This window comes from Echiichthys vipera (genome assembly GCF_963691815.1).
Source record: "Echiichthys vipera genome assembly, chromosome: 3".
NCBI lineage: Eukaryota > Metazoa > Chordata > Actinopteri > Perciformes > Trachinidae > Echiichthys > Echiichthys vipera.
The window spans coordinates 32,270,109-32,291,751 of record NC_139828.1 but is presented as its reverse complement, the minus strand read 5'-3'; the positions used below and the strand labels follow the sequence as shown (position 1 = coordinate 32,291,751).

Here is a 21,643-nt window from a genome sequence, read left to right as displayed (position 1 = left end):
GCCTGTCAGATAGTGGAGTTTTTTAATGATGATAATAAAAAGTTGCTTTATTATGCAGATTGTTCTTCTTTAGTGGAGAGCAATCGCAGAGTTTTACGACCATTACTGCCGCCTACCCATGGATGTATTCTCCTCCACCAAATGCATAACTGCCATGCATTGTGGGTGATTTCCACCTCTGGAGTGACCATCGATGTTCACTCGATCACTCAGCCCTCCAAGGGTCCATCTCACCAAGTTCCCTTCAGTTTTTCACACTATTGGAACATCCTTTAAGCTGGGGGTGGGGATTCCCCCGAGGATAAATGCTGAAGGGAAGTGAACGAGGGCATGTTTAACCACTATTGGAACGCAGCAATAGTGTGTTGACAATTGTTTGTTTTTTTTGCTCTTTTGTAAACTTTATTGTAACACATTCACCTCTCTACTTCCAGTACGTCCACACACACACACACACACACACACACACACACACACACACACACACACACACACACACACACACACACACACACACACACACACACACACACACACACACACACACACACACACACACACACACACACACACACACACACACACACACACACACACACACACACACACACACACACACACACACACACACACTTCCTTACTAGAAGCCTGACTCAGAAGTTGGAATTTCTGATTACAAGTGAACGCAGCATAACCGTTGAAGTAATCTGGGCCAACAGACCAACCACTGTCAGCAACGTCACTAACATGGCGGCTTATTTCCATCTATGGAGGGAATGTCTCCACAGACACACAGATGTGAATACTCAGTCACCATTGTTTTAACTCACTCTGTGATAGATATTAACTTAAAAGGCAATTAAATAGATGTAAATCTTACGGAGTACAACTTTAAAAGAGAAATGAAATATAAAATAATGCTAATGTCACACAACTGTAGATGGTGCAATGGTATCTTTAGCAGTACTACCACGTATACATGCATACATGGACACAGTGAAGCTCCTTTCGGTACCTCTGTTCACCCCCCTCGCTCATGTCGTGCAGTAAGACGTAGTACTTGAGCGTGTTGGGGATAAACCACTTGGGGTTAGTGTATTCTCCACTGTGCTGAATCCTGTGCTGCTCCTGAGAAAGCTTGAGGAACTGCTCCACAGGGACTGCCTCAGTGGAGGACACCACCAGCAGGCCTGTCAGAACCAGGACGTCAAGGGGGACAACATGTGGATACACCAGACAGGAGGAACACTTCTACTAGTGCTAGTGCTCTTAATCAACAGGATATACATCACATTACGCACATTTACATAAGTAAAGTTGTCATTTAAATCAACTAAGCCATTTTGTTGTACAAGAACTGTTTTTGTAACAGTAACATTTCAACCTCAATGTAGGGCTAAAGATAATATCTCATCCAAGAGTCATTGTTCGACCTGGTTTAGATGTAATGATAGCAGCTACAGTCCCACAGTCTTGATAATGAGGAGCAGGGCTCACAGAACCTGGGAGACATCACACTACTGAACCAGGACACTGCTTAACCTAACTGGAGTCTAAAGAAATGACCCGAACAGGGCGTGATGACTCTTAATGAGCAGCTGCCAGTTGTGTGTGCTGGCAGAAGGATACAGGCGAGGTAGTGATTGAGAAACTCATGGTCGGAAGCAGGCATAGACTGCAGGAAGTTCTCCCTGTAGGATTCAAACCAGGGCGTGGTTGCTAGAAAGACAAAGACAAAATGAGATCCGACAAACAACAATCAGTGATGGCCTGTTGTCCTTTTTTAACACATCTATTAGTCTCTCTTTCTACCTTGGCTACACCATCACATGTCATTGTTTGACATTCGAAGATTCTTTCGAGTTTTTTTCAAATGAAGTTTCAAATATCTGTCATCAGATTTTTCATGACTATGTTTGAGGTTTTTTTTTTACATCATCACCCTAAAAGAAAGCCTCAATTTGAATGAATGTCTGATTAAACAAGTTCTTTTGTTGAATCAACTTTCTTTAATGAACGTAACTAGCCAGTTTCCTCAACATAAATACATGTAGGCAGCGGACTAATCCAATAAGGGCCTCAAATAATGATGCCAGCAACATAATGCTATGACAGAAACAACAGAGTTTTTAAAAAATGTTTTGATCACTCTAATATTAATATAATATTAGTGTAGCCTAATCTAAACCTGACACTGTGCAGAAATACCAGCTTTAAACTGGATGGACATGCAAAAAAAAGAAAAAAAAACATTTGAATGTTGAATTTGAAAATGAAAGTGAAGATTCTGAATGAACGCGTCCATCTATTCAGTACAGTCCTAATGAAATCACAAAGACACAGGTGCTCTGGTTGCCTAAGAGTGAAGCTGGTGACCATGAACCATATCATTCATTCATTTCCTTTCCTCTGTCTACTATTCTAGTACTCCACATCATCCACCCATCCAACAAGGATGTCATAATACATTCACCTGGATCAATACGGCAATTTAGTGATCAGTGATCCAACATCATGCATGGTGCAAAGTGAAATGAACGAAACGTATCATAATCTTTGTACCTTTATTTTGAATTTCCCACTGCATTATATTTTAGATGCCTTTTGTGAGTTGATAGAAATCTGATTTTGTGAAATAGGCATGATATTAGCAAATATTGTATCATTGTCTACAGAATCAATCTAATATTCTATGTTTGATAAAACTTCGGATTATAAGTGTAATTCCGGCATAAAATCATCCCAGGGTCTTTTGGGGGAAATACAGTCATCAAATAAGCTATTGAGACAGTTATTTTTGTGTACAAACTATTAACGGAGATATCCTGGAGAGTCACTAACAGCCAGACGTGGCTTACACTGCTCGGGGCAGTACGGTGACACCAAATAACAGCAAACCTCTGCAGCAGCATGAGAAGAGCCCCTACACAGAAAACAAAGCACCAACAACGTAGTTAGTGAACCCAGAGTTTATTAAAAGAGTGCTTTAAAGACTTACCTACTGGCCCCTGTACCAGCTCCTCTCATAGTAAAGTCCATTCAAGTGGATTACCAAAGTCAATCCCAAAGGAAGGAGCCCATTGGTGATTTATTCCAACAAAACACGTAATCTTTGTGGTTTGATAGTTTGGTGAAATATAAGTTAATTATAGATGTAAAAGGTTTGGAAAAGTCCCAGACAGCCAAATTTCCCAACAGCACCGAAATGTCACGTGAGGGGGTGGGGGCGTGTGTCGAAGGGCCTACAGGTAGCATCAGACATAGCATCAGTCTCAGTGTGAGAGCATTTTTCAGTGTCCCTGTGGATACTGTGAGCCCATGGGCACCGAAGAAGAATGTTTATGCTGCCAACAGAGGGACATTTTTCACCATGATGGAATCATTGAATACTGCAACACGCTGTGTGACTGTTATGGAGGATTCCCCATCCCTCATCAACTGCACCGTACTGGACTTTGGGATTGACTTTGGTAATCCACTTGAATGGATTCACTATGAGAGGAGCTGGTACAGGGGCCAGTAGGTAAGTCTTTAAAACATTCTTTTTATAAACTCTGGCTTCACTAACTTCGTTGTTGGTGCTTTGTTTTCTGTGTAGGGACTCTTCTCATACTGCTGCACAGGTTTGCTGTTATTTTGAGCAGTATTAGTGGTTAAAAATGCCTTCACCGTACTGCCCGAGGCTAATCCGTGTTAGCCACCTCTGACTGTTAGCGTCTCTCCAGGATTTCTCTGTTAATAGTTGTTACGCAAAAAAAAATTGTCTTGATGGCTTTTTTGATGACTTGATTTGCTGAAAAAGACCCTGGGATGATTTCAAGCCGGAATTTCACTTTCACCACCTATCCATCTGGTGGGGGGTTGTGTTGCAGCCAATCCCAGCTGACATTGGGTGAGAGAGAATCACTGATATGATAGAGGGAAATAATGTGCAGCTGAATAAAGAGGTTTGCTTGTGTCACTCATACTGCCCCCTCATCTGTATGAAGAAAACAGCTTTGGGCTTCATCAAAAAGACTAAGAAGAAAATGAACTGGCTCCTCTGGGTATCTCATGATTGAATTTACCATCTTGTTTTTTTATTTGCAATCACAAAGCGTTATTATTTTTATGAAGAGGGGGAGTGTGTTTACATTACATCATGCATTATCAGGTATTATCATTACTGGTGCAGCAGGTTCTCCCATTCAGTGAGTGAAACAAGCCTTATCCCCTGTCAACATTGACCCTTGACCAAACAGTGTAACACCAGTCTGTGTCATGTATACCAAGGTCCTACAGTGACATCACCATCTAGCCCTGCACACCAAGATAAAGGGTGGAAAAAAACCAATGCACACAAAACAACACTGGCTTTTTCATAGTTATTCGGATACAGCAGTGTATATACTATTATTAAGCAGTTAGAGAAGGATGCCAATTCTACACCTGCTTGGTTTTATACTACCCCAATTCACATGAAGTTAATTGTGTAAAACGTAAATAGAAACGAAATACAATAATTTGAAAATGCTTTTCAACCTAAATTCAACTGAATACACTATGAAGACAAGATATTTAATGTTCAAACTGATAAACTTAATTGTTTTTTGCAAATATTCACTGATTTTAAATTTGATATCTGCAACACGTTCCTAAAAAGCTGGGACAGGGGCAACAAAAGACTGGGAAAGTTGAGGAATGCTCCAAAACAGCTGTTTGGAACATTCCACAGGTGAACAGGTTCATTGGAAACAGGTGAGTGTCATGATTGGGTATAAAGCATCCATGAAAGGCTCAGTCGTTCACAATCAAGGATGGATGGGGAGAGGTTCAACACTTTGGGAACAACTGTGAGCAAATAGTCCAATAGTTTAACAACGTATAACTGCAAGGACTTGATGGATTTCATCACCTACAGTCCATAATATCATCAAAAGATTCAGAGAATCTGGAGAAATCTCTGCACGTAGGCAGCAAGGCTGAAAATCAACACTGAATGACTGTGACCTTTGATCCCTCTGACGGCACTGCATTAAAAACTGACTTCATTCTGTAAAGGTTATTACCACCAGGGCTCAGGAACACTTCAGAAAATCGTTGTCAGTTAACACAGTTCATCTACAGCTACAAGTGCAAGTTAAAGCTCTACCATGCAAAGCTAAAGTCGTATATCAACTACACCCAGAAACAATGCTGTTTCTCTGGGCCCGAGCTCATCTGAGATGGACTGACCCAAAGTGGAAAAGTGTGCTGTGGTCTGAAGAGTCCACATTTACAATTGTTTTGGAAATCATGGACATCGTGTCCTCTGGGCCAAAGAGAAAAAGGACCGTCCAGATTGTTATCAGCACAGTTCAAAAGCAGCATCTGTGATGGAATGGGCGTGTGTTAGTGCCCATTGCATCATGGGTAACTTGCACATCTGTGAAGGCTCCATTAATGCTGATAGGTACACACAGCTTTAGGAGCAACATATGCTGCCGTCCAAGCAACCTCTTTTTCAGGGACGTCCCTGTTTATTTCAGCCAGACAATGACAGGACACATTCTGCACGTGTTCCAACAGCGTGGCTTCGTAGTAAAAGAGTGCAGGTACTAGAAGGGCCTGCTGCAGTCCACACCTGTCTCCACTGAAAATGTGTGGAGCTTTATGAAGAGCGACATACGACAACGGAGACCCCAGACTGTTGAGAAACTGAAGTAAAGTGAATTTCTGCAAATAAACAATAACATTTATCAGTTTGAACATTAAATATCTTGTCTTTGTAGTGGATTCAATTGAATATATGTTGAAAAGGATTTGCAAATCTTATTCTGTTTTTATTTACGTTTTACACAATGTCCCAACATGTGAAGTCTCAAGCCTGGCAGAAAATGTGTTCTTGCACTTTTGGTCTGAAAGCGTTATCAGGGATCAGGTGAACACTAAACCACCCTAACCTGCCAGTGGTGTCCTACAGAAAACCCACCCATCACAGACTCTGAGGATGAGTGCAGTGAACAGTGCAGTACAGACAGCCTTACCATATGCAAATGCAGCATGAGAGACTGCATTAGAGCTGTGGATATTTGTCAGTGGCAGCATTACCTGGGGACTAAAGATAGAATGCTCTACAGTTCGGTGATGAATAGGGAAGAACTAGGAGAACTAGGTTGAGGGGCCAGGTGCATAGAAGATTCACGAAACTCTGAAAAGACTGAGAGACCAGAATATGCATACAGATTATTTTCATCAAATTTATGAAGCAGCAATACACCTGGTTGTGTTTTATTAATCTCAATCACTGTGGGGGTGGGGCGTGAAGTGGGGACGCATGCATGAGCTTGGATTTAACTCCCGCAGTTCGCCATAAAGGGATATGGAAACACCGACGGGGCATTTTGAGGGGTATAGAATGAAGGTATTGCTTTTCCATAAAAAAATATATGTAGTCTGAATTAATATTTTACATTTCTTTTGACAGGTTTAACAATGCCTTTCTGTCCTGTTCTGTTTCCATTGTAGCAGCCAATAGTGTTGGCCGTTGCTGGTTGCCAGGGTTGTCTGTTGTTGCTACAGAAACAAGAATAATTTTAAGTTAAGAGCTAGCTAATGGATTCCACAGCACTCACACTACGCATCTGGCCCCAGGTCAAAAATAACCACCATTTCATACTGATGGTCACCTCAGTCTTTACAAGAAAGCACCCAGCACATAGTGACTAAAAGCAGAGAGACAATGAAGCTGGTGGAAACTAGAAGGAGAGGAGGAGGGCCGGAGAGGACTATCTATCCACACATCAGCCAGGAGACAGTGATACCTGTGTAGTGCTCGGAGGTGCAGACTTCCAACAGTGTTTCTCTCCAGGCACTGTACCAGGGGGTGCTAGCTTTAACAGAGTGATCTGATAGGTGGAAGCACATAGCCAGGGCTAATGTTAGCATTCAAAATGTGAATTTAACAGTGGATGAAGGACATAAAGCATTATAGAGGTCTGAAACTATCAACCCATCCAATATCACAGAGATATTCCATTATAGAGCCAGGCCCATATATGGGCCTGTCACAGACATATAGGCTTCTGTCAGGGTCCAGTCTCCAAATCCACCATTCAACATGAAAACCTTTTGACAGAAGATAATGCAGAAAATTATGTTGGGATAATTTAGAAATGGCGTAATTAACAGTTTATTTTATGTTTTATTTAGTTTTTATTTTCTCAGTGTCCACTGGTTGACAACGTATAATGTATAGTAAAGTCATATCGGTGCACAATCAGCTGTTTTATTACCAGTGTCGCTGTTATGTAGCTTGTCCACTAGAGCACTGTGACCCCCCCAAAAAATCCACAAGTCCCTGAAGGCATACCAGCCGAGGCGCCTAGTTCACAATACACTAACTTTACTCTGTGGCTGAATATAAGTTGAAAATGCAAAAAATACTTTGGAGGAGGAACAGCAATGGTGAAAAGTCAGACCAGAGATTTACTTGCTTGGACCAACAGCGAGGTGGAACTGTTACTGAGAACAACACAGGTGGAAAACACAGATTGGGTGTCATATTAGAGCGAAACCACGAGCAATGGCAATGAGAAAGGAGCACCCACACAAGAAGGATGACCTCACAAAAGGTCTGTCCACCTACCTGACTGATCGACTGAGTGACGCGGGTGTCTGTGTCATCGTTTGCAAATTACTCCATTTCCGCCCGTCCAGACTAAAGCACAAACCTGGAGTTTTCACACTAAAAACGGAATCAGCAGCGTTTCCAAACATCTCCTTTTTTGTTTCTCAGAAACGCCATAGTGTGCAAAGCAGGCATAAAGGATGATACACACACACACACACACACACACACACACACACACACACACACACACACACACACACACACACACACACACACACACACACACACACACACACACACACACACACACACACACACACACACACACACACACACACACACACACACACACACACACACACACACACACACACACACACACACACACACACACACACACACACACACACACACACACACACACACACACACACACACCATTTATAGAACCATTTAGACTGAAGAAATAATGTTTTATTTGTGAGCTTTAAAAGCTCTTGCTCATCTGTAAATCCAGTAGTCATTTCAAATTAAAGCCATACAATTCATTAGATTGAAAAGAGGTACTGAGAGGTCACAATGCTGTTGTTTTTTTTTTTACTGCAGCCTCTACGTCCATCACCCCTCTCATGCACTCAGCTTCTGTAGTTGAGTGGTGTATAACCTGTTAGTAAACCAATGTGACATTTATTTGTCAAACTGTCAGGCCCAATCATTGTCTCCTTTTCAGCAGTAAGCATGCTTGCCATTCATTTGTTGCTAAAATAGTCCCCTAGCTTGGCAGAAAGTTAGCTAAGGGTACAGCAGTAGTGGACACTTTGGAAACACACATTTCACCATAGAAATGATGACAGTAGTTTGTCTCAAAAGGTGTTAATCTGTTGCACCAGCTAGCTATTCTGCTCCCCTCTGTGGTCTGATAAACAGAGAGGATGAGAGCGGGGTAAAGAGGATAAAGGATCACAAATTTCATATATCAATCCAGTTTTCTACATCCTTCTTTACCATTAGAGGTTCGGCTAACGCTCGTTTAATGAGGTCATCTTAACACATAATGGTAGTGGATTGAAACAGCCATTAATTAGCATAAATTAGCATTTTCTGTTTTACAGATTTAGTGGGGTCTTGGTAGGTGGGGATAAAGTGGCTTCAACCAGATGAAACTTTTACAGAGAAAAGACTAAACTGTGCTAAACTGACACAGTATGATCCACTCAGCTCATCTTCAACCGCTTATCCGGGGCACCGACTACTAATTAGGGGTATTTGTTTGTTTGCGTGCGTGCGTGCGTTCGTTCTGTGTACGAATCTTAAGTTGTTGCACTATGACCAATGGTTGTACTGTATTCTGTTAGGTTATATTCCGTATGCATGTTATAGAAAGGGCATTTTAATATTTTGCAAATTTGTAAAAAAATGGAAAATCCTTTTTTTATCGTGGTATAGCATTGGCATCAAGAATCATGTAATTTCACTGGTATTGGCACAGTTCAGACTAAGCAATATCAGTCCGATTATAGCCTGACCCAGCAGACAGGATCTACTACCTCGGATTCTCTTTGAGGGATCGACTCATTCATGGGACCTAGGGCAGGACCAAAATATTTGAATTTTCCTTTTTTGGGTAGGTATTCGATTTTCCATTTCATTATTCGGATATTTGTTTTTTTTATTTAAAAAAAAAAAAGTATATACACTGGAGATCAAAATTAGAGAACAAAGTGTTCATTCTTGATTTATTCTAAAATATTGTTATTTATTTTTTTGTCCAGAATATGAAAGAATATCCGCTGTTGCTCTACCAGCATATTTTTTTAATAACCAAAACAGTGATCAGAATGAGAGAACAGTGTTCATTGTGTCAGAAGAGAAGATTTCAACAATGTTTTCTTCTCTAGGATTCAAAAATGAACAGGAAGTGTAGAGGCCACAGCTTTGAATGACTTCAGCACATCTGCTCCCACAGGACATCACTAGTTTCTCACACTGCTCTGGTTTGATCTGGATCCATTCTGACTCAGTGCCTTCCACAGTTCACTAACTGGAGTGGGTTTCTTACACATTACTTTGTTGCCAAGGATTTTCCATAAACATTTGCATCCACCCTGCCATGTAGCTGTAGAAGAGGCCCAAGTCCGGCCTTTTTGAGGGACTTAAATGAATCTGAATGAATCTCCTTTTAAAGTTTCAGTATTCTTGAAATCACAGACTGTAAATGCCCAACCTCTCTGATGGCTGAGAGGGTCATCCCTTTGGCCTTCATCTGGACATCAAGTATTAAGAACTTGTTTTCTAATTTCGATCTCCAGTGTATATATTGTGCTTCATATAGGCTATCAATAAAGGTGAACTGCAAAACGTGTTTTTTGCCATTGCACTATTAATGTGTGGAAATAATAAACCCTCTCATTCTGGGTGCACTGGTGTCCAGCCTGCCTGCTGTCACAGCAGCAGGTTTCTGAGTGATGTGATTTCTGATTTCTGATACGGGCACCTTATTTAAAGTATTGTTGTTATAACATAAATGTGTTTTGTTTGTAACTTTCATTGACAATTATAGCTGCCGGTATATTTAGAACTGTTCTTTCGGTTTCACAGCGCTGTGTCAGATTGTGCGTCTATAATGAGCATTCATAACGTGTAGGTATAAACCATCAATGAAAAGACAAAATGTGGTAACAAATGGGAATAATAATATTAAATGATGCTGATGACTTAACAGTAGCAGACAGTTGTTTTCTGGTGAATGAATGGAGAAAGAAACAGTCTATCGCCCTGCGTACAAATATAAATATTTGTAATTTTTGTAAGTATTTCATAGACACAGAATATTCAAATATCAAATAATTGTATTCGGAACAGCCCTAGTGGGACCCAGCAGTGGTTTATTTTTCTAGGCTTTTAAAATAAATCACCTAATCTGACACTGTGACTATTTTAACAGACAAACATATTTTGGCGTCTGAACCCTGCATTATATTACGCATTTCTGTTATACCAGTTAATGTAACGTTGTGCGATTATCAAACTCTGCATTGACCTTAAAAGTCCCGAACCATTCCAGCCACGGTCCTTACCACTGAAGTTGAGGTCATAGTCTCCTGCTGTGATCACGTTGGTCGCGGCGCCTTCCTGGGGCTGGCAGGATAGCACCACTTCGTTGAGCAGTCTGCGCTGGGCGGGGCTGAAGGCAGCAGATGCTGTGTTTGGGCTCGTCACCACATTGTTGACACAGATGCGCAGGTTCTTCACAACCTGAATCTGGTTATTGGGGTCCCGGATGTGACCTAGAGAAGACAAGTCATTTATTTATTGCTGTCAGTAAAACGATTTTTAAGACATATTGTTTTACTTTGTTCTATCAGGGTTGTTTTTCGTTGCTAGAGAGTGAGCGTGTCGCAACTATCTTCCCTCAAACCGGAACTTTCATTGCACTCAAACATTGGTGCACACCTGTGTTCCTCCTCTCTCTCATAATTAATATACAACTTAATTCTTTCTCAAGTTCTTGTGATGTTTGTACTTTACAGTTGGGTGATAAATTGTCACAGAAATTATTGCGATATAAAAGCGATAATATTGCCCTTTTGAGACCATTTTACACTGACATAATGATAATGGTAAAATAATGCAAGTGCAACCTTTCTGTCAATAAACGCTTATTTCTGAAGAATATTTCACACTAGAACTGCAAAACATTTGAAATATCCAAAATGAATGAACAAAACAACCAAAGACAATAAATCAAATGGACTCTCAGTCTATTTTAACAGCGGCTCGCTCAGGTGAAGTGGTTCACTGCGCTCATTGGGTTTGAACCTAAAGGGCTCACACAGCAGCTGTGGCGTTCAGCTTTGAAACCAACTCCATCTTTGTTTTTATTCCTCCAAATCTCAACTAGCGTGTCCTCTAAGCTGCTCCTCACAGGGCTCTCCTGCTGCACTCTGGGTAACTCCAAGGGTCCTGCTCCCCACACAAAGACCGTGCTGCTGCCAAGTGACTGACGTCGTGTCAGACCAGACGAGGGTGAACTCCTCATTACAGGAGGAACAGAGAGGCTCAGTGCAAACAGATGCACCGCATTGAAAACTCTGAGATAGAGGGACACCAGGAACACAGGAAACATGGAAATGATAGCAGCTGGAATAGTTACCGAGCTCATTCAAAGTTAGCATGAGAGTAATTGTTAATTGTTGTATTGCGACTACCCATGATGTGTTTTGAGTCCTGCCAGTTGTTAGATTCTATATAGAAATACAATAATATCCCTTCTCACTCAATTTTCACTATATTTTTTCATTTTACACACACACACATAGGCCCAAAATACACACACATGCACAGACAGGACCTATATACATGCAACTAATGGAGAGATGTTAGAGTGAGGGGGCTGCCAGTGACTGTCGCCCCGAGCAGTTGGGGGGTTTGGTGCCTTGCTCAACAGCACATCGGCAGTGCCCAGGAGATGAACTGGCACCTCTCCAGCCACCAGTCCACACTCCATTCATGGTCCACACAGGGACTCGAACCAGCGACCCTCCGGTTACCCAGCCAAGTCACCTATGGACTGAGCTACTGCCGCCCTAATAGAGTGAAAATTGAATTTCCCCATTGTGGGACAAATAAAGGAATTCATCTTCTTCTTCTTCTTAGGCCCTTGTTACAGCATGTGCGTACATGTGTCACTTTGTGCTTCTGACATTCAAGAGTTGGGTACAGACTCCTCAGAGGAGGCAGGCTCCATTCTAGTGCAAGACAGAGTGTAATCCCTCTGAGAGATAACCCTGCTTTAGGAATAATGCGTTGAGATCCCACAGAAATGCCGGTGGTTAGAGGCCCCAGAGGAATGCAGTCAGTGTATAAGCACTTCATAGACCTGTTGTTTTTTTTCTTTTATGTGAGAGTCCTGGTACTTGGTAGAGACAGGCGAGAGTTATTGATTCCTTGATGACTCGCTGTTGAGTTTTTTTTACATTTTTACACGTGCATGTGGAGTTGAAAAGTGCTGCAACGGATGAGAAACAGCTGTTTCCTGAAGCTGTAAAGAGTAAGGACAACTCTTTTTTTCACGAGTCATCTCACATTTCTGTAATAATGATTTATGTGAGAGGAACAGCTGAAACACACAAACATTATTTTTACAATTTATGAATCAATGAAACCAAGAATTTCAGCACTACTCTAAAGTTAGAGAGTCCTGCAAGGAAAAGACAATGAATGAATGAATGAACACACACACACACACACACACACACACACACACACACACACACACACACACACACACACACACACACACACACACACACACACACACACACACACACACACACACACACACACACACACACACACACACACACACACACACACACACACACACACACACACACACACACACACACACACACACACACACACACACACACACACACACACACACACACCGAATGCCATCTCAATGAAAACTATTACCCTGTTGTTTTCCTGCTTCCTCTATTTTCTAGAGATCACTTTCCAGGACTTTTCACTGATGATCTAGCTGCTATGACAGACAGGGACCACGCTATAAACTAATGTGTTCCTCTCTGTGTAGTCAATGGTTATAACTTATCTAAATGACCTCACATTTGCTTAGGAATTATGACAAATCGATCACATAATATAATTATAAAAACTACTAGTTACCAGCTAGCAGTGACAAATATTTACATTCAAAGGATGATTTATTTTACTGTTTTGAGTTTCAGTCATTTTACCTGCATGTGTTACCATGTGACATGAATTACTCTCATCCATACACTACCATTTGAACATTACTATGATCGTGAAAACAACTCGGCCCTTTCAGATGGAGCTCTGATAACCCAGTAGAATGCTGAAATCATTTCACAGGACAACACACGATTGTCCAGGACATTTGACTTTTTCTCTCACTCTCCATGTGTTTTCCATGATCAGCTGTTTTCGGGGTGTTACAGGACATGTGGTATTTCCACTGTAATTCCTGTTATGAATGTTGGTGTGAGAGGGAACAGGCCAACATGATGGCAGTCTGGCATGACAATTCTAGCCTGACAATTCTAACCCATCTCAATGTTAAAGCTGCAGTAAGTAAAAAGCATTAAAAAACACGATCTGTCTCGCCAAAGTCTCCCATCGTGGGATAGATTAAGCCTGTGAAGCATGAAAACATCATGACCGAAAGAACGAGGTCACGGGTCCAAGCGGCCGAAATGTGTTTTCTCAGGAGGGGGGCTGGAGTCTCCCTTACAGATAGGGTGAGAAGTTCAGCATCCGTGAGGAACTCGGAGTAGAGCCGCTGCTCCTTTGCGTTGAAAGGAGCCGGTTGAGGTGGTTCAGGATCATCTAGTAAGGATGAACCCTGGGCGCCTCCCTAGGGAGGTGTTCCAGGCACATCCAGCTGGGAGGAGGCCTCGGGGAAGACCCAGGACGAGGTGAAGAGATTATATCTCCACACTGGCCTGGGAACGCCTCGGGATCCCCCAGTTAGAGCTGGTTAATGTGGCCCGGGAAAGGGAAGTTTGGGGTCCCCTGCTAAAGCTGCTGCCCCTGAGACCCAACCCCGGATAAGAGGGTGAGATGAGTGTGACAGTGTGAGTGTATGTGCATGAAAACAGAGCCAAGAGGAGGTGCAGACGTTTTTTTTTAAAGACAACACTTGAATAACAACATGAGAGATTATTGTGTATTTTTTGCCCAACCACAGCAAAAATAAACTGCCAACCCAAGGTTTACGATTGGATCACAGTCTATGTAGCACTCCAATAAGCCACACTGCCATACAGAAGAAGCTCACACTTTTACTGTGTAGCGAGCACACTGGTGGGGGACTTCCTGTCTCTCCTGCCTGGCCTGGCCGAGCCGGTTATGTGAAAGTGGGTTGGGACCCACACGGCTTGTATCATGTCTCTATTGAGTTAGCTTTCAGGTGTAGACTACAACTAAGCCTATAAGCCCAATACCGTACTACCGGGGCCAGGTTGTTTGCTGATAACAGAAGAGCATAAGAAGAGAAGTTCTCGTTGGTATGAGAGCCGCTCTCAGAGTGTGAGGGTCAGGTGTCACCCGGCCTTCTCAGGTGTCACTGTGGACCAACACACGGCTGCTACACACAACCAACCTGCCTGCCTGCCTGCTAACCGTCTGTTAGCGCCGAGCTAATGTCACCGGAGCACAAGCCGGGCTAACGATGCTAACGGTAGCTCCCCGACTAAAGCTGCGTGACGTGTGACAGCCAGAGCAAACGGCGGCTCTTACCTTCGGACGTTAGTCTGCAGAAAGGCCGCAGCAGCTCGGCGAAATTCAGGCTGTTCTTGCGAGTCACTCTCTCCGCTTCTTCGCTGCATAAGACGGCCACCATCGGGACAAACGAGTCCTGGACGAACTCCTGTACGGACTGAACACACTGGGCCATGTCGGAGCAGCACTGTCAACACCAGCTTACACCCTGAACCTAGTTACTGTCCTGTAGACGGAGAAAGCCTCAGAAGACTCCTCATACACTCTATTCGCAGACGGCGGCCATGTTGAATTGGCCAACCGACTTCCTGTGTAGAGCTGAGACGGTCAGGTGATGCCTGACATCAGCCAACGCGACTTCCCTTTCCTCTGTGTTCGGTAACTGGACCCCGGGGAAGAGAGCTCAGAACCGACTGAAAGGAAACTGAAGAAAGCAGACCGGGAAGCCTCCTGAGCGGAAACATTATAAACCGGCACGGTCTGTTCAGTCAGATCTGAGAGATGAGGTGCCTGCAGAGCCCAAGTGACAGTAAAAACACCCCGGTCCGCCTGAAGTATCTGTGGTCATACACTCAGACTACTGAGCAGCTTCTGTCCCCCTCAAAGCAAAGCACCCGCAACCTCCACTAGAAACCAAAATGTTAAATTAGAGAACAACTAATAAATACTTGATTTATTCTGAAATACTGCTATTTTTACTGTTCACAATTTGACAATGTATTCTGTGACTATACCTCTATTCCACAGTACTAGCATGATTATGTTTTAACTAACCAAGGCACTTCAACATAAACCTTTATTTGGTGAAAAAGGCAGTGATCTAAAGACACCTCTTGTGTTTAGAATGGAAACTTTAGAAATTGCATATTCACAGATTCTGGATAAAACAAAAGACACACATTGTTCCAGGCAGACTATTTGTATGTGTCTTAATCCATGTCTGGAGGGGATCTGTAATAATATTGTAAGAGATATTATAAAGGTAATTGACTCTGTTAAATCACTGAACCTAGCAGACATGGTCCGTCTCATGTAGAGGAATATTACATCGACCATGTCCATTTGCTCAAGTACTGTACACTTTACCGTACTTGAGTATTTTCATTTGATTCTTTATGCTTGGACTTCATTTCAGAGGCAAATGTTGTACTTTGAACTATAACTTTAATGTACTGTTTAAATGTTAATGCATCACTAATGATGGTCCAGTATAATAATGATGAGGACACGCTCTGACCGACACATTCTTTGACTTTTTATACAGTTTGCTGAGTGAAATACAGGGTGTCCCAAAAACATAGCAGCTGATTACACAATTTTTAGTTTTTTGGCAGATTAAACCCGTTGGAATTAATGATGGCAGCCAGACTAAACTTTGAAGAAAAGAAATTCATTCTAAACCAGTCTTTTCTGACGCTACTGTGACTGGTCCCGTTTACATGGACTTGGTCTGTCATGCTGAGTATTAGAGAAGACTTTGAAGATGAGGCCTTTGATTTTCAGCATGAATGGGCGACCCCACACTACCGTCACAATGTTAGAGCCTTCCCTGATTTTTTTTGGGACATCATGTATATAACATTTAGTATAACTACTTTTACTGGAGTAAATTATATGAATATTTCTTCCACCACTGATATCGTACAGGGCCTGAATGACAAAGTCAGTAAACTGTTTTGTATAGAAGCCTCTGATACTGACACATTATTATTGTTATGTTATACTGATAAATGAACACAAGGTGCATGTGGATAAAATCATGAAGGTTTAAATACAATACTGATGACAGAGCAAAACCATCAAAATAAAAGAATCATCAAAATGTTATAGTGATATTGATCCATTATGTTATTATACTCATTACATATTCATTATGCTGATGGCGTGGACAGTGTGTGTTTTGTACAGGTCAACCAACACACTGAAGAGACGGTTCTAAAGCACTGTTGTGCAGCATACAAAAAAGGATTGAATAAAACATTCGAAAACACTTCAATGTTCTGAATTTACACATGCCACAGGAACGGCATCTCATCTTGCACTTTCGTACAATACCAGCAGCACTGTAGAAACCTTATATACAACACAGTGGATACCATGTGGCACGTAGTGGAACTGGAGGGGAATGAAGTGACGAGCATCGCCTAGTTCACCGTCCAGGTGCAGATCAACTGGGCACTGCAGAACCCAGAGACACTGCTGGAGGTCTCCAGGTAGAAAGGCAGCGGTGCAGTGTTTCACCAGAGGCACACGTGATGCACAAAGGGACCTGGGGCAGTTACTTGATGTTGCGAAATATACGGCGAGCGTGACTGCTTTTCATGGCAGCAAGGGCAGCCTCCAGTGTGGAGATGAGGTGCAGGAGGGTGCTGGGGTCAGTCTGGAGGACCCTTCTGCTGTGGCCACTGTGGCTGTCCCGGCCTCCCGTCAGGATCAGACGCATCGTTAGCGAGGGGATGACCTGCTGGCGGACTGCACGACTCGCCAACTGACACATAAACATACAGCAGAAGAAGTTCAAATTTGAACATAGATACACTTTGAATTTCAGTTTGCTTATTCAGTCATTCCATTTGCTTGTTTACACTCTCTGATTTAGCATACACACACAGACACACACCTGAACATCCAGTCTCCATTCCAGGTTGTGGTATGCAGGCAGGTTGGAGGGCAGCTGACTGAGGATGCTGCGGATCTGACTGTGGTGCTGCACGTAGAGCTGCAACATGAAGGCACACAAGGTCAGCTGGAGAGCAGGGAACCATCGTTTAAAGTGTGCCCTGCAAATCATCTCAGATCCATAAAACTAGGGTCAAAGTCACCTGCAAGAGGATCTGGTTCAGCTCCTCACCAAAGCCTAGGACCAACACTGAGTCGAGGAAATCCACTTCAGAGATCTAAAACACACACACACACACACGTACACGCACACGCACACGCACACACCTCAATATTTGCTGCACCTTATGCCCCTTGGAAAATCATCACATTCTGTTTCTATTGATGTTTTGCAGCGTCCCAACTTGGAACAGGGTTCTGAAGATGAAACACATCGCATTCATGACAGTACAATATTGAAAAATATACCATGCATTCAGAGTAAGGGGTGTGACGAGACGAGACGATGCACGACGCGACAAGATTTAAACAAAATTTAAAATGTCAGTATTTTCTTTACAGGGGGTTGATTTAGCAGAGAGCTGTGGTGGTGCTGCAGGTGTCCAATTTTTAATGTTGTTGTTTAAAATATGTTCTTCTCCTGCTAAGCCTCTGAAGAAAAACAAAACCTAGTAAACTTTGTGACCCTGTGCCATGCCAACACCCACAGACGTGTCAGGAGTGTGTGTGAGTCACCATGTGTTTGGAGCTCTCCGTCATCAGGAACATCAGGCCTTCCACTCCATGCTGCACCATTTCCACAGGAACACACAGCTTCCCTGCAAGCAGTGGGTCATTACATATGGGATATTAGAAATATAACTGTGGGACACTTAGCATAGTATACCTAATGTTAACTATGGCAAAGACATATTTTTAAAGCAACATAAACGACTGTGTATTCAGTATGTATCCAGAGGGGCAGAAATGTTTTAAATGACTGGTCCACTCTTGCCCACAGGGTCGACTGGTGCTTTTAGCAGCAGCGGATTGGACCAATCAGCTGCTTGGTAACGAGGATGTTATAAAAGCTGTAGTCTTACTGGCTGCTCCTTCGTAGATCTTGGGACTGGTTCCTCTCCTTAAGAACTCCAGCGCTATGCGACCAAACTCTCCAACCACTGAGGGACAAACACACCTGATCAATTTACAAAATCATTGTGTTCAATTCATATTCGGGGTAAGAAATATAAATATAGATAAATAGAAGTGATGTCACAATTCTCCTGAGGAGCTATTGTGATATTTTGTTTTATACACAGAAACAGCAGCTGACAAACTGAGACACACATGGGTCTTCAACAGGAGATGGGTGGCTATCATTATCAAAGAAAAATATTCATCTGGTGTTAGGGCGGCTTCGTTGTTAGAAATGGTTTGATTGGTAGGCCTGTCACAATAAGCAATAAAACAATTAATCTCATGCTAACTTTGAATGAGCTCGGTAACTATTCCAGCTGCGATCATTTCCATGTTTCCTGTGTTCCTGGTGTCCCTCTATCTCAGAGTTTTCACTGCGGTGCATCTGTTTCCACTGAGCCTCTCTGTTCCTCCTGTAATGGGGAGTTCACCCTTGTCTGGTGTTGTGTCAGTCACTTGTCAGCAGCACGGTCTCTGGGTTACTCCAGGGGTCCTCCTCCCCACACCCAGAGTGCAGCAGGAGAGCCCTGTGAGGAGCAGCTTAGAGGACACGCTAGTTGAGATTTGGAGGAATAAAAACAAAGATGGAGTTGGTTTCAAAGCTGAACGCCACAGCTGCTGTGTGAGCACTTCAGGTTCAGACCCAATGGCCGCGGTGAACCACTTCACCTACCTGTAAAACAATAGCAACTAAATGCGCCAATGTGTTAAAAGAGACTGCAAGTCCTTTTTGGTCTATTGATTGGTACAGCATTATCACACAGTTGTTGATGTCCACTCCATTTGGAGTAACAACCAGAGTTTGTGTATGTGGAAAGATGCAAAAGCTTATAAAAGCCACCAGGCCAAGATGAAATTCTTTGTAGGGGAGCAGTTGGAACAATGTTCAGGTATCCACTTTGGTGAGTTGCAGGACGAGCCAGGCCCGCAATCACCCCACAGTGCTTGGATCCCCAAGCACCATGTATTACACAACAACACCTGTGGGTTGTGAAAACACACCGTCGTAGCAGCTTCCTTTAGGCAAGTAGCACAGCAGACAATTCAAATGTGCAAAAGAGGAGTTAGACAACCCTCTTCAAAACACCTTTAGTGATGCAACACGCGGGGAAGACTTTAGAGAATGCACAGCCTTGATCAATCCACCTGGACCAACCACCCCTAACTATGACACCAAAGAACCAGGTTGGAAAGAAATACAATGTGTTGTCAAGGCTGCCAGAGCCAGATCAGCACCGGGACCTAGAGATGCACCGATCCAGTCAGATCCTGATACCTGGTCTTAGCGTATCGGCACTATCTCAGGCTCCACACGAACAGTGGAAGGCCCTGAGGGTGATCTGGAGGAGGGCACCCCTAAATGGGGATTTGCAGAAAGTGTATGTAAGTCAACTAACATCAGCCAGTTTAGAACTATCTTGCTGCTCAGTGTCGAGGAGAGGATATTTTTCAGTGTCACTGCACAATGGCTGACAGAGTAGCTCCAGAGTTACCGCTACATCAACTCCTCCTCGTGTGCAGGTGATCAGAGGCTGGCCGGACCTCGCCAACGCTTACAGTTACCCATTCACTAAGATGGGCCAACGGCTGTTTTCTTTTGCTTTTCACAACCTTTACACTCTTCTCAAACTGGTATCAAATTCAAAACGGGCTTATTAAAAAAAAACAATGACATTTCTCAGTTTAAACATTTGATCTGTTGGTCGTGATCGAAACTTTGGGCTTTTTTCAATTAAATATGGGGTTTCAAAGTTTGTAAAATCATCACATTCTGTTTCTACTGATGTTTACAGCGTCCCGACGTGTTTGGAACAGGTGTGTGTGTGTGTGTGTGTGTGTGTGTGTGTGTGTGTGTGTGTGTGTGTGTGTGTGTGTGTGTGTGTGTGTGTGTGTGTGTGTGTGTGTGTGTGTGTGTGTGTGTGTGTGTGTGTGTGTGTGTGTGTGTGTGTGTGTGTGTGTGTGTGTGTGTGTGTGTGTGTGTGTGTGTGTGTGTGTGTGTGTGTGTGTGTGTGTGTGTGTGTGGCCCTGAAGGTCTGTATGATATCGTCTTAAATAAAACCACTTTGGTCCCAGTAGCACATGTCAATCAGCTGACAGTCACTCATGTCCCAGCGGTCAACATGTTGTACTCCTCCGGGGCTGCGGAGATCCTGAGGAGACCCGGGACTAGCATACACCTGAGCCAACAACACTTACTGACCTGCGGCCTCGACCTTCGGCAGGAAGGCGAGGTGCTCTTTATGGTCTTCAGACAGAACCAGCAGCATCCTGAACCACCACAAGAGTCCTGAACTACGACAATTTAACAGTCAGGGGCACACAGAGCCATGGACCCGGAAAACAGAAGCTTTCCTTCGGTTGATGCTACTACAGTCGGTCCGGAGGGGTGGGCGAAGGCATGAGCGGCCTCGGATTGGCTGATCGGTTGAGCTTCGGCATGATTGGTTAAGGTTAAACTAAGATTGTCAGGGCAAGCCAATCAGAGGCACAGTGGGGAGGGTCATGCTTCTTCTTCTTCTTACTCGTCTTCTTCTTCTGTGGTGTCTCACAGCAGCTGCATTAGTGCCATCTTCTGGACTCAATCACGTCCTCCATGTTTCCGTGAGTCTTGTGACTGTGATGTGGAGACCCAACGTGTTCAACATTCAAATGAAGTGTAATTCCGGCAATAAATCATTCCATGGTCTTTTTCGACACTTACATACATCAAATAAGCCATGGAGACAGCTTTTTTTGTCTAACAACTATTAACAGAGAAATCCTGGACAGTCGCTAAGTCGAATGTGGCTAACACTGGTTAGCTCGGGGCAGTACAGTGAAGGCATTCAAACGTCCTTTTTAACCACTAATACTGCTGAAAATAACACCAAACCTCTGCAGCAGCATGAGAAGAGTCCCTACACAGAAAACAAAGCACCAACAACGAAGTTAGTGAGACCAGAGTTTATTAAAACAGTGTTTTAAAGACTTACCTACTGGCCTTTGTAC

The 21,643-nt window shown here is 43.1% G+C and overlaps 2 protein-coding genes across 3 annotated transcripts in view; both read right to left on the bottom strand.

The window, feature by feature from the left end:
* Window positions 1-15,135, bottom strand: part of trappc8 (trafficking protein particle complex subunit 8) — a 38,621-nt gene extending 23,486 nt beyond the window's left edge. Inside the window, exons 1-5 of one of the 2 annotated variants that reach the window (XM_083911422.1) lie at window positions 14,876-15,135; window positions 10,669-10,878; window positions 6,783-6,866; window positions 1,630-1,719; window positions 1,016-1,190 (exon numbers count right to left, since the gene is read on the bottom strand). In XM_083911422.1, coding sequence (XP_083767548.1) covers window positions 1,016-1,190; window positions 1,630-1,719; window positions 6,783-6,866; window positions 10,669-10,878; window positions 14,876-15,032 — 716 coding nt within the window. In that variant the 5' untranslated portion in view covers window positions 15,033-15,135. The remainder of the gene's footprint in view (window positions 1-1,015; window positions 1,191-1,629; window positions 1,720-6,782; window positions 6,867-10,668; window positions 10,879-14,875) is intronic. The other variant, XM_083911423.1, reaches the window with a different exon arrangement.
* A 1,474-nt stretch (window positions 15,136-16,609) lies between these two features.
* Window positions 16,610-20,994, bottom strand: commd2 (COMM domain containing 2). Its single transcript, XM_083911626.1, has 6 exons — window positions 20,856-20,994; window positions 18,559-18,636; window positions 18,212-18,294; window positions 17,680-17,754; window positions 17,478-17,576; window positions 16,610-17,345 (listed from the first exon to the last, which is right to left on the bottom strand). Exons 1-6 carry the CDS (start codon window positions 20,920-20,922, stop codon window positions 17,136-17,138), a joined length of 612 nt encoding a protein of 203 aa, XP_083767752.1. The 5' UTR covers window positions 20,923-20,994; the 3' UTR covers window positions 16,610-17,135.
* Window positions 20,995-21,643: the final 649 nt, after the last annotated feature.

Bases quoted from the DNA above. Each gene is read 5' to 3' on its own strand.
- commd2 (XM_083911626.1), bottom strand. From the start codon at position 20,922: ATGCTGCTGGTTCTGTCTGAAGACCATAAAGAGCACCTCGCCTTCCTG. The intron at 17,577-17,679 runs GTGACTTTGACC...TTCATGTTGCAG, and splicing joins TGAACCAGATCCTCTTGCAG to CTCTACGTGCAGCACCACAG. The intron at 17,346-17,477 runs GTGTGTGTCTGT...TTTATGTGTCAG, and splicing joins AATGGAGACTGGATGTTCAG to TTGGCGAGTCGTGCAGTCCG.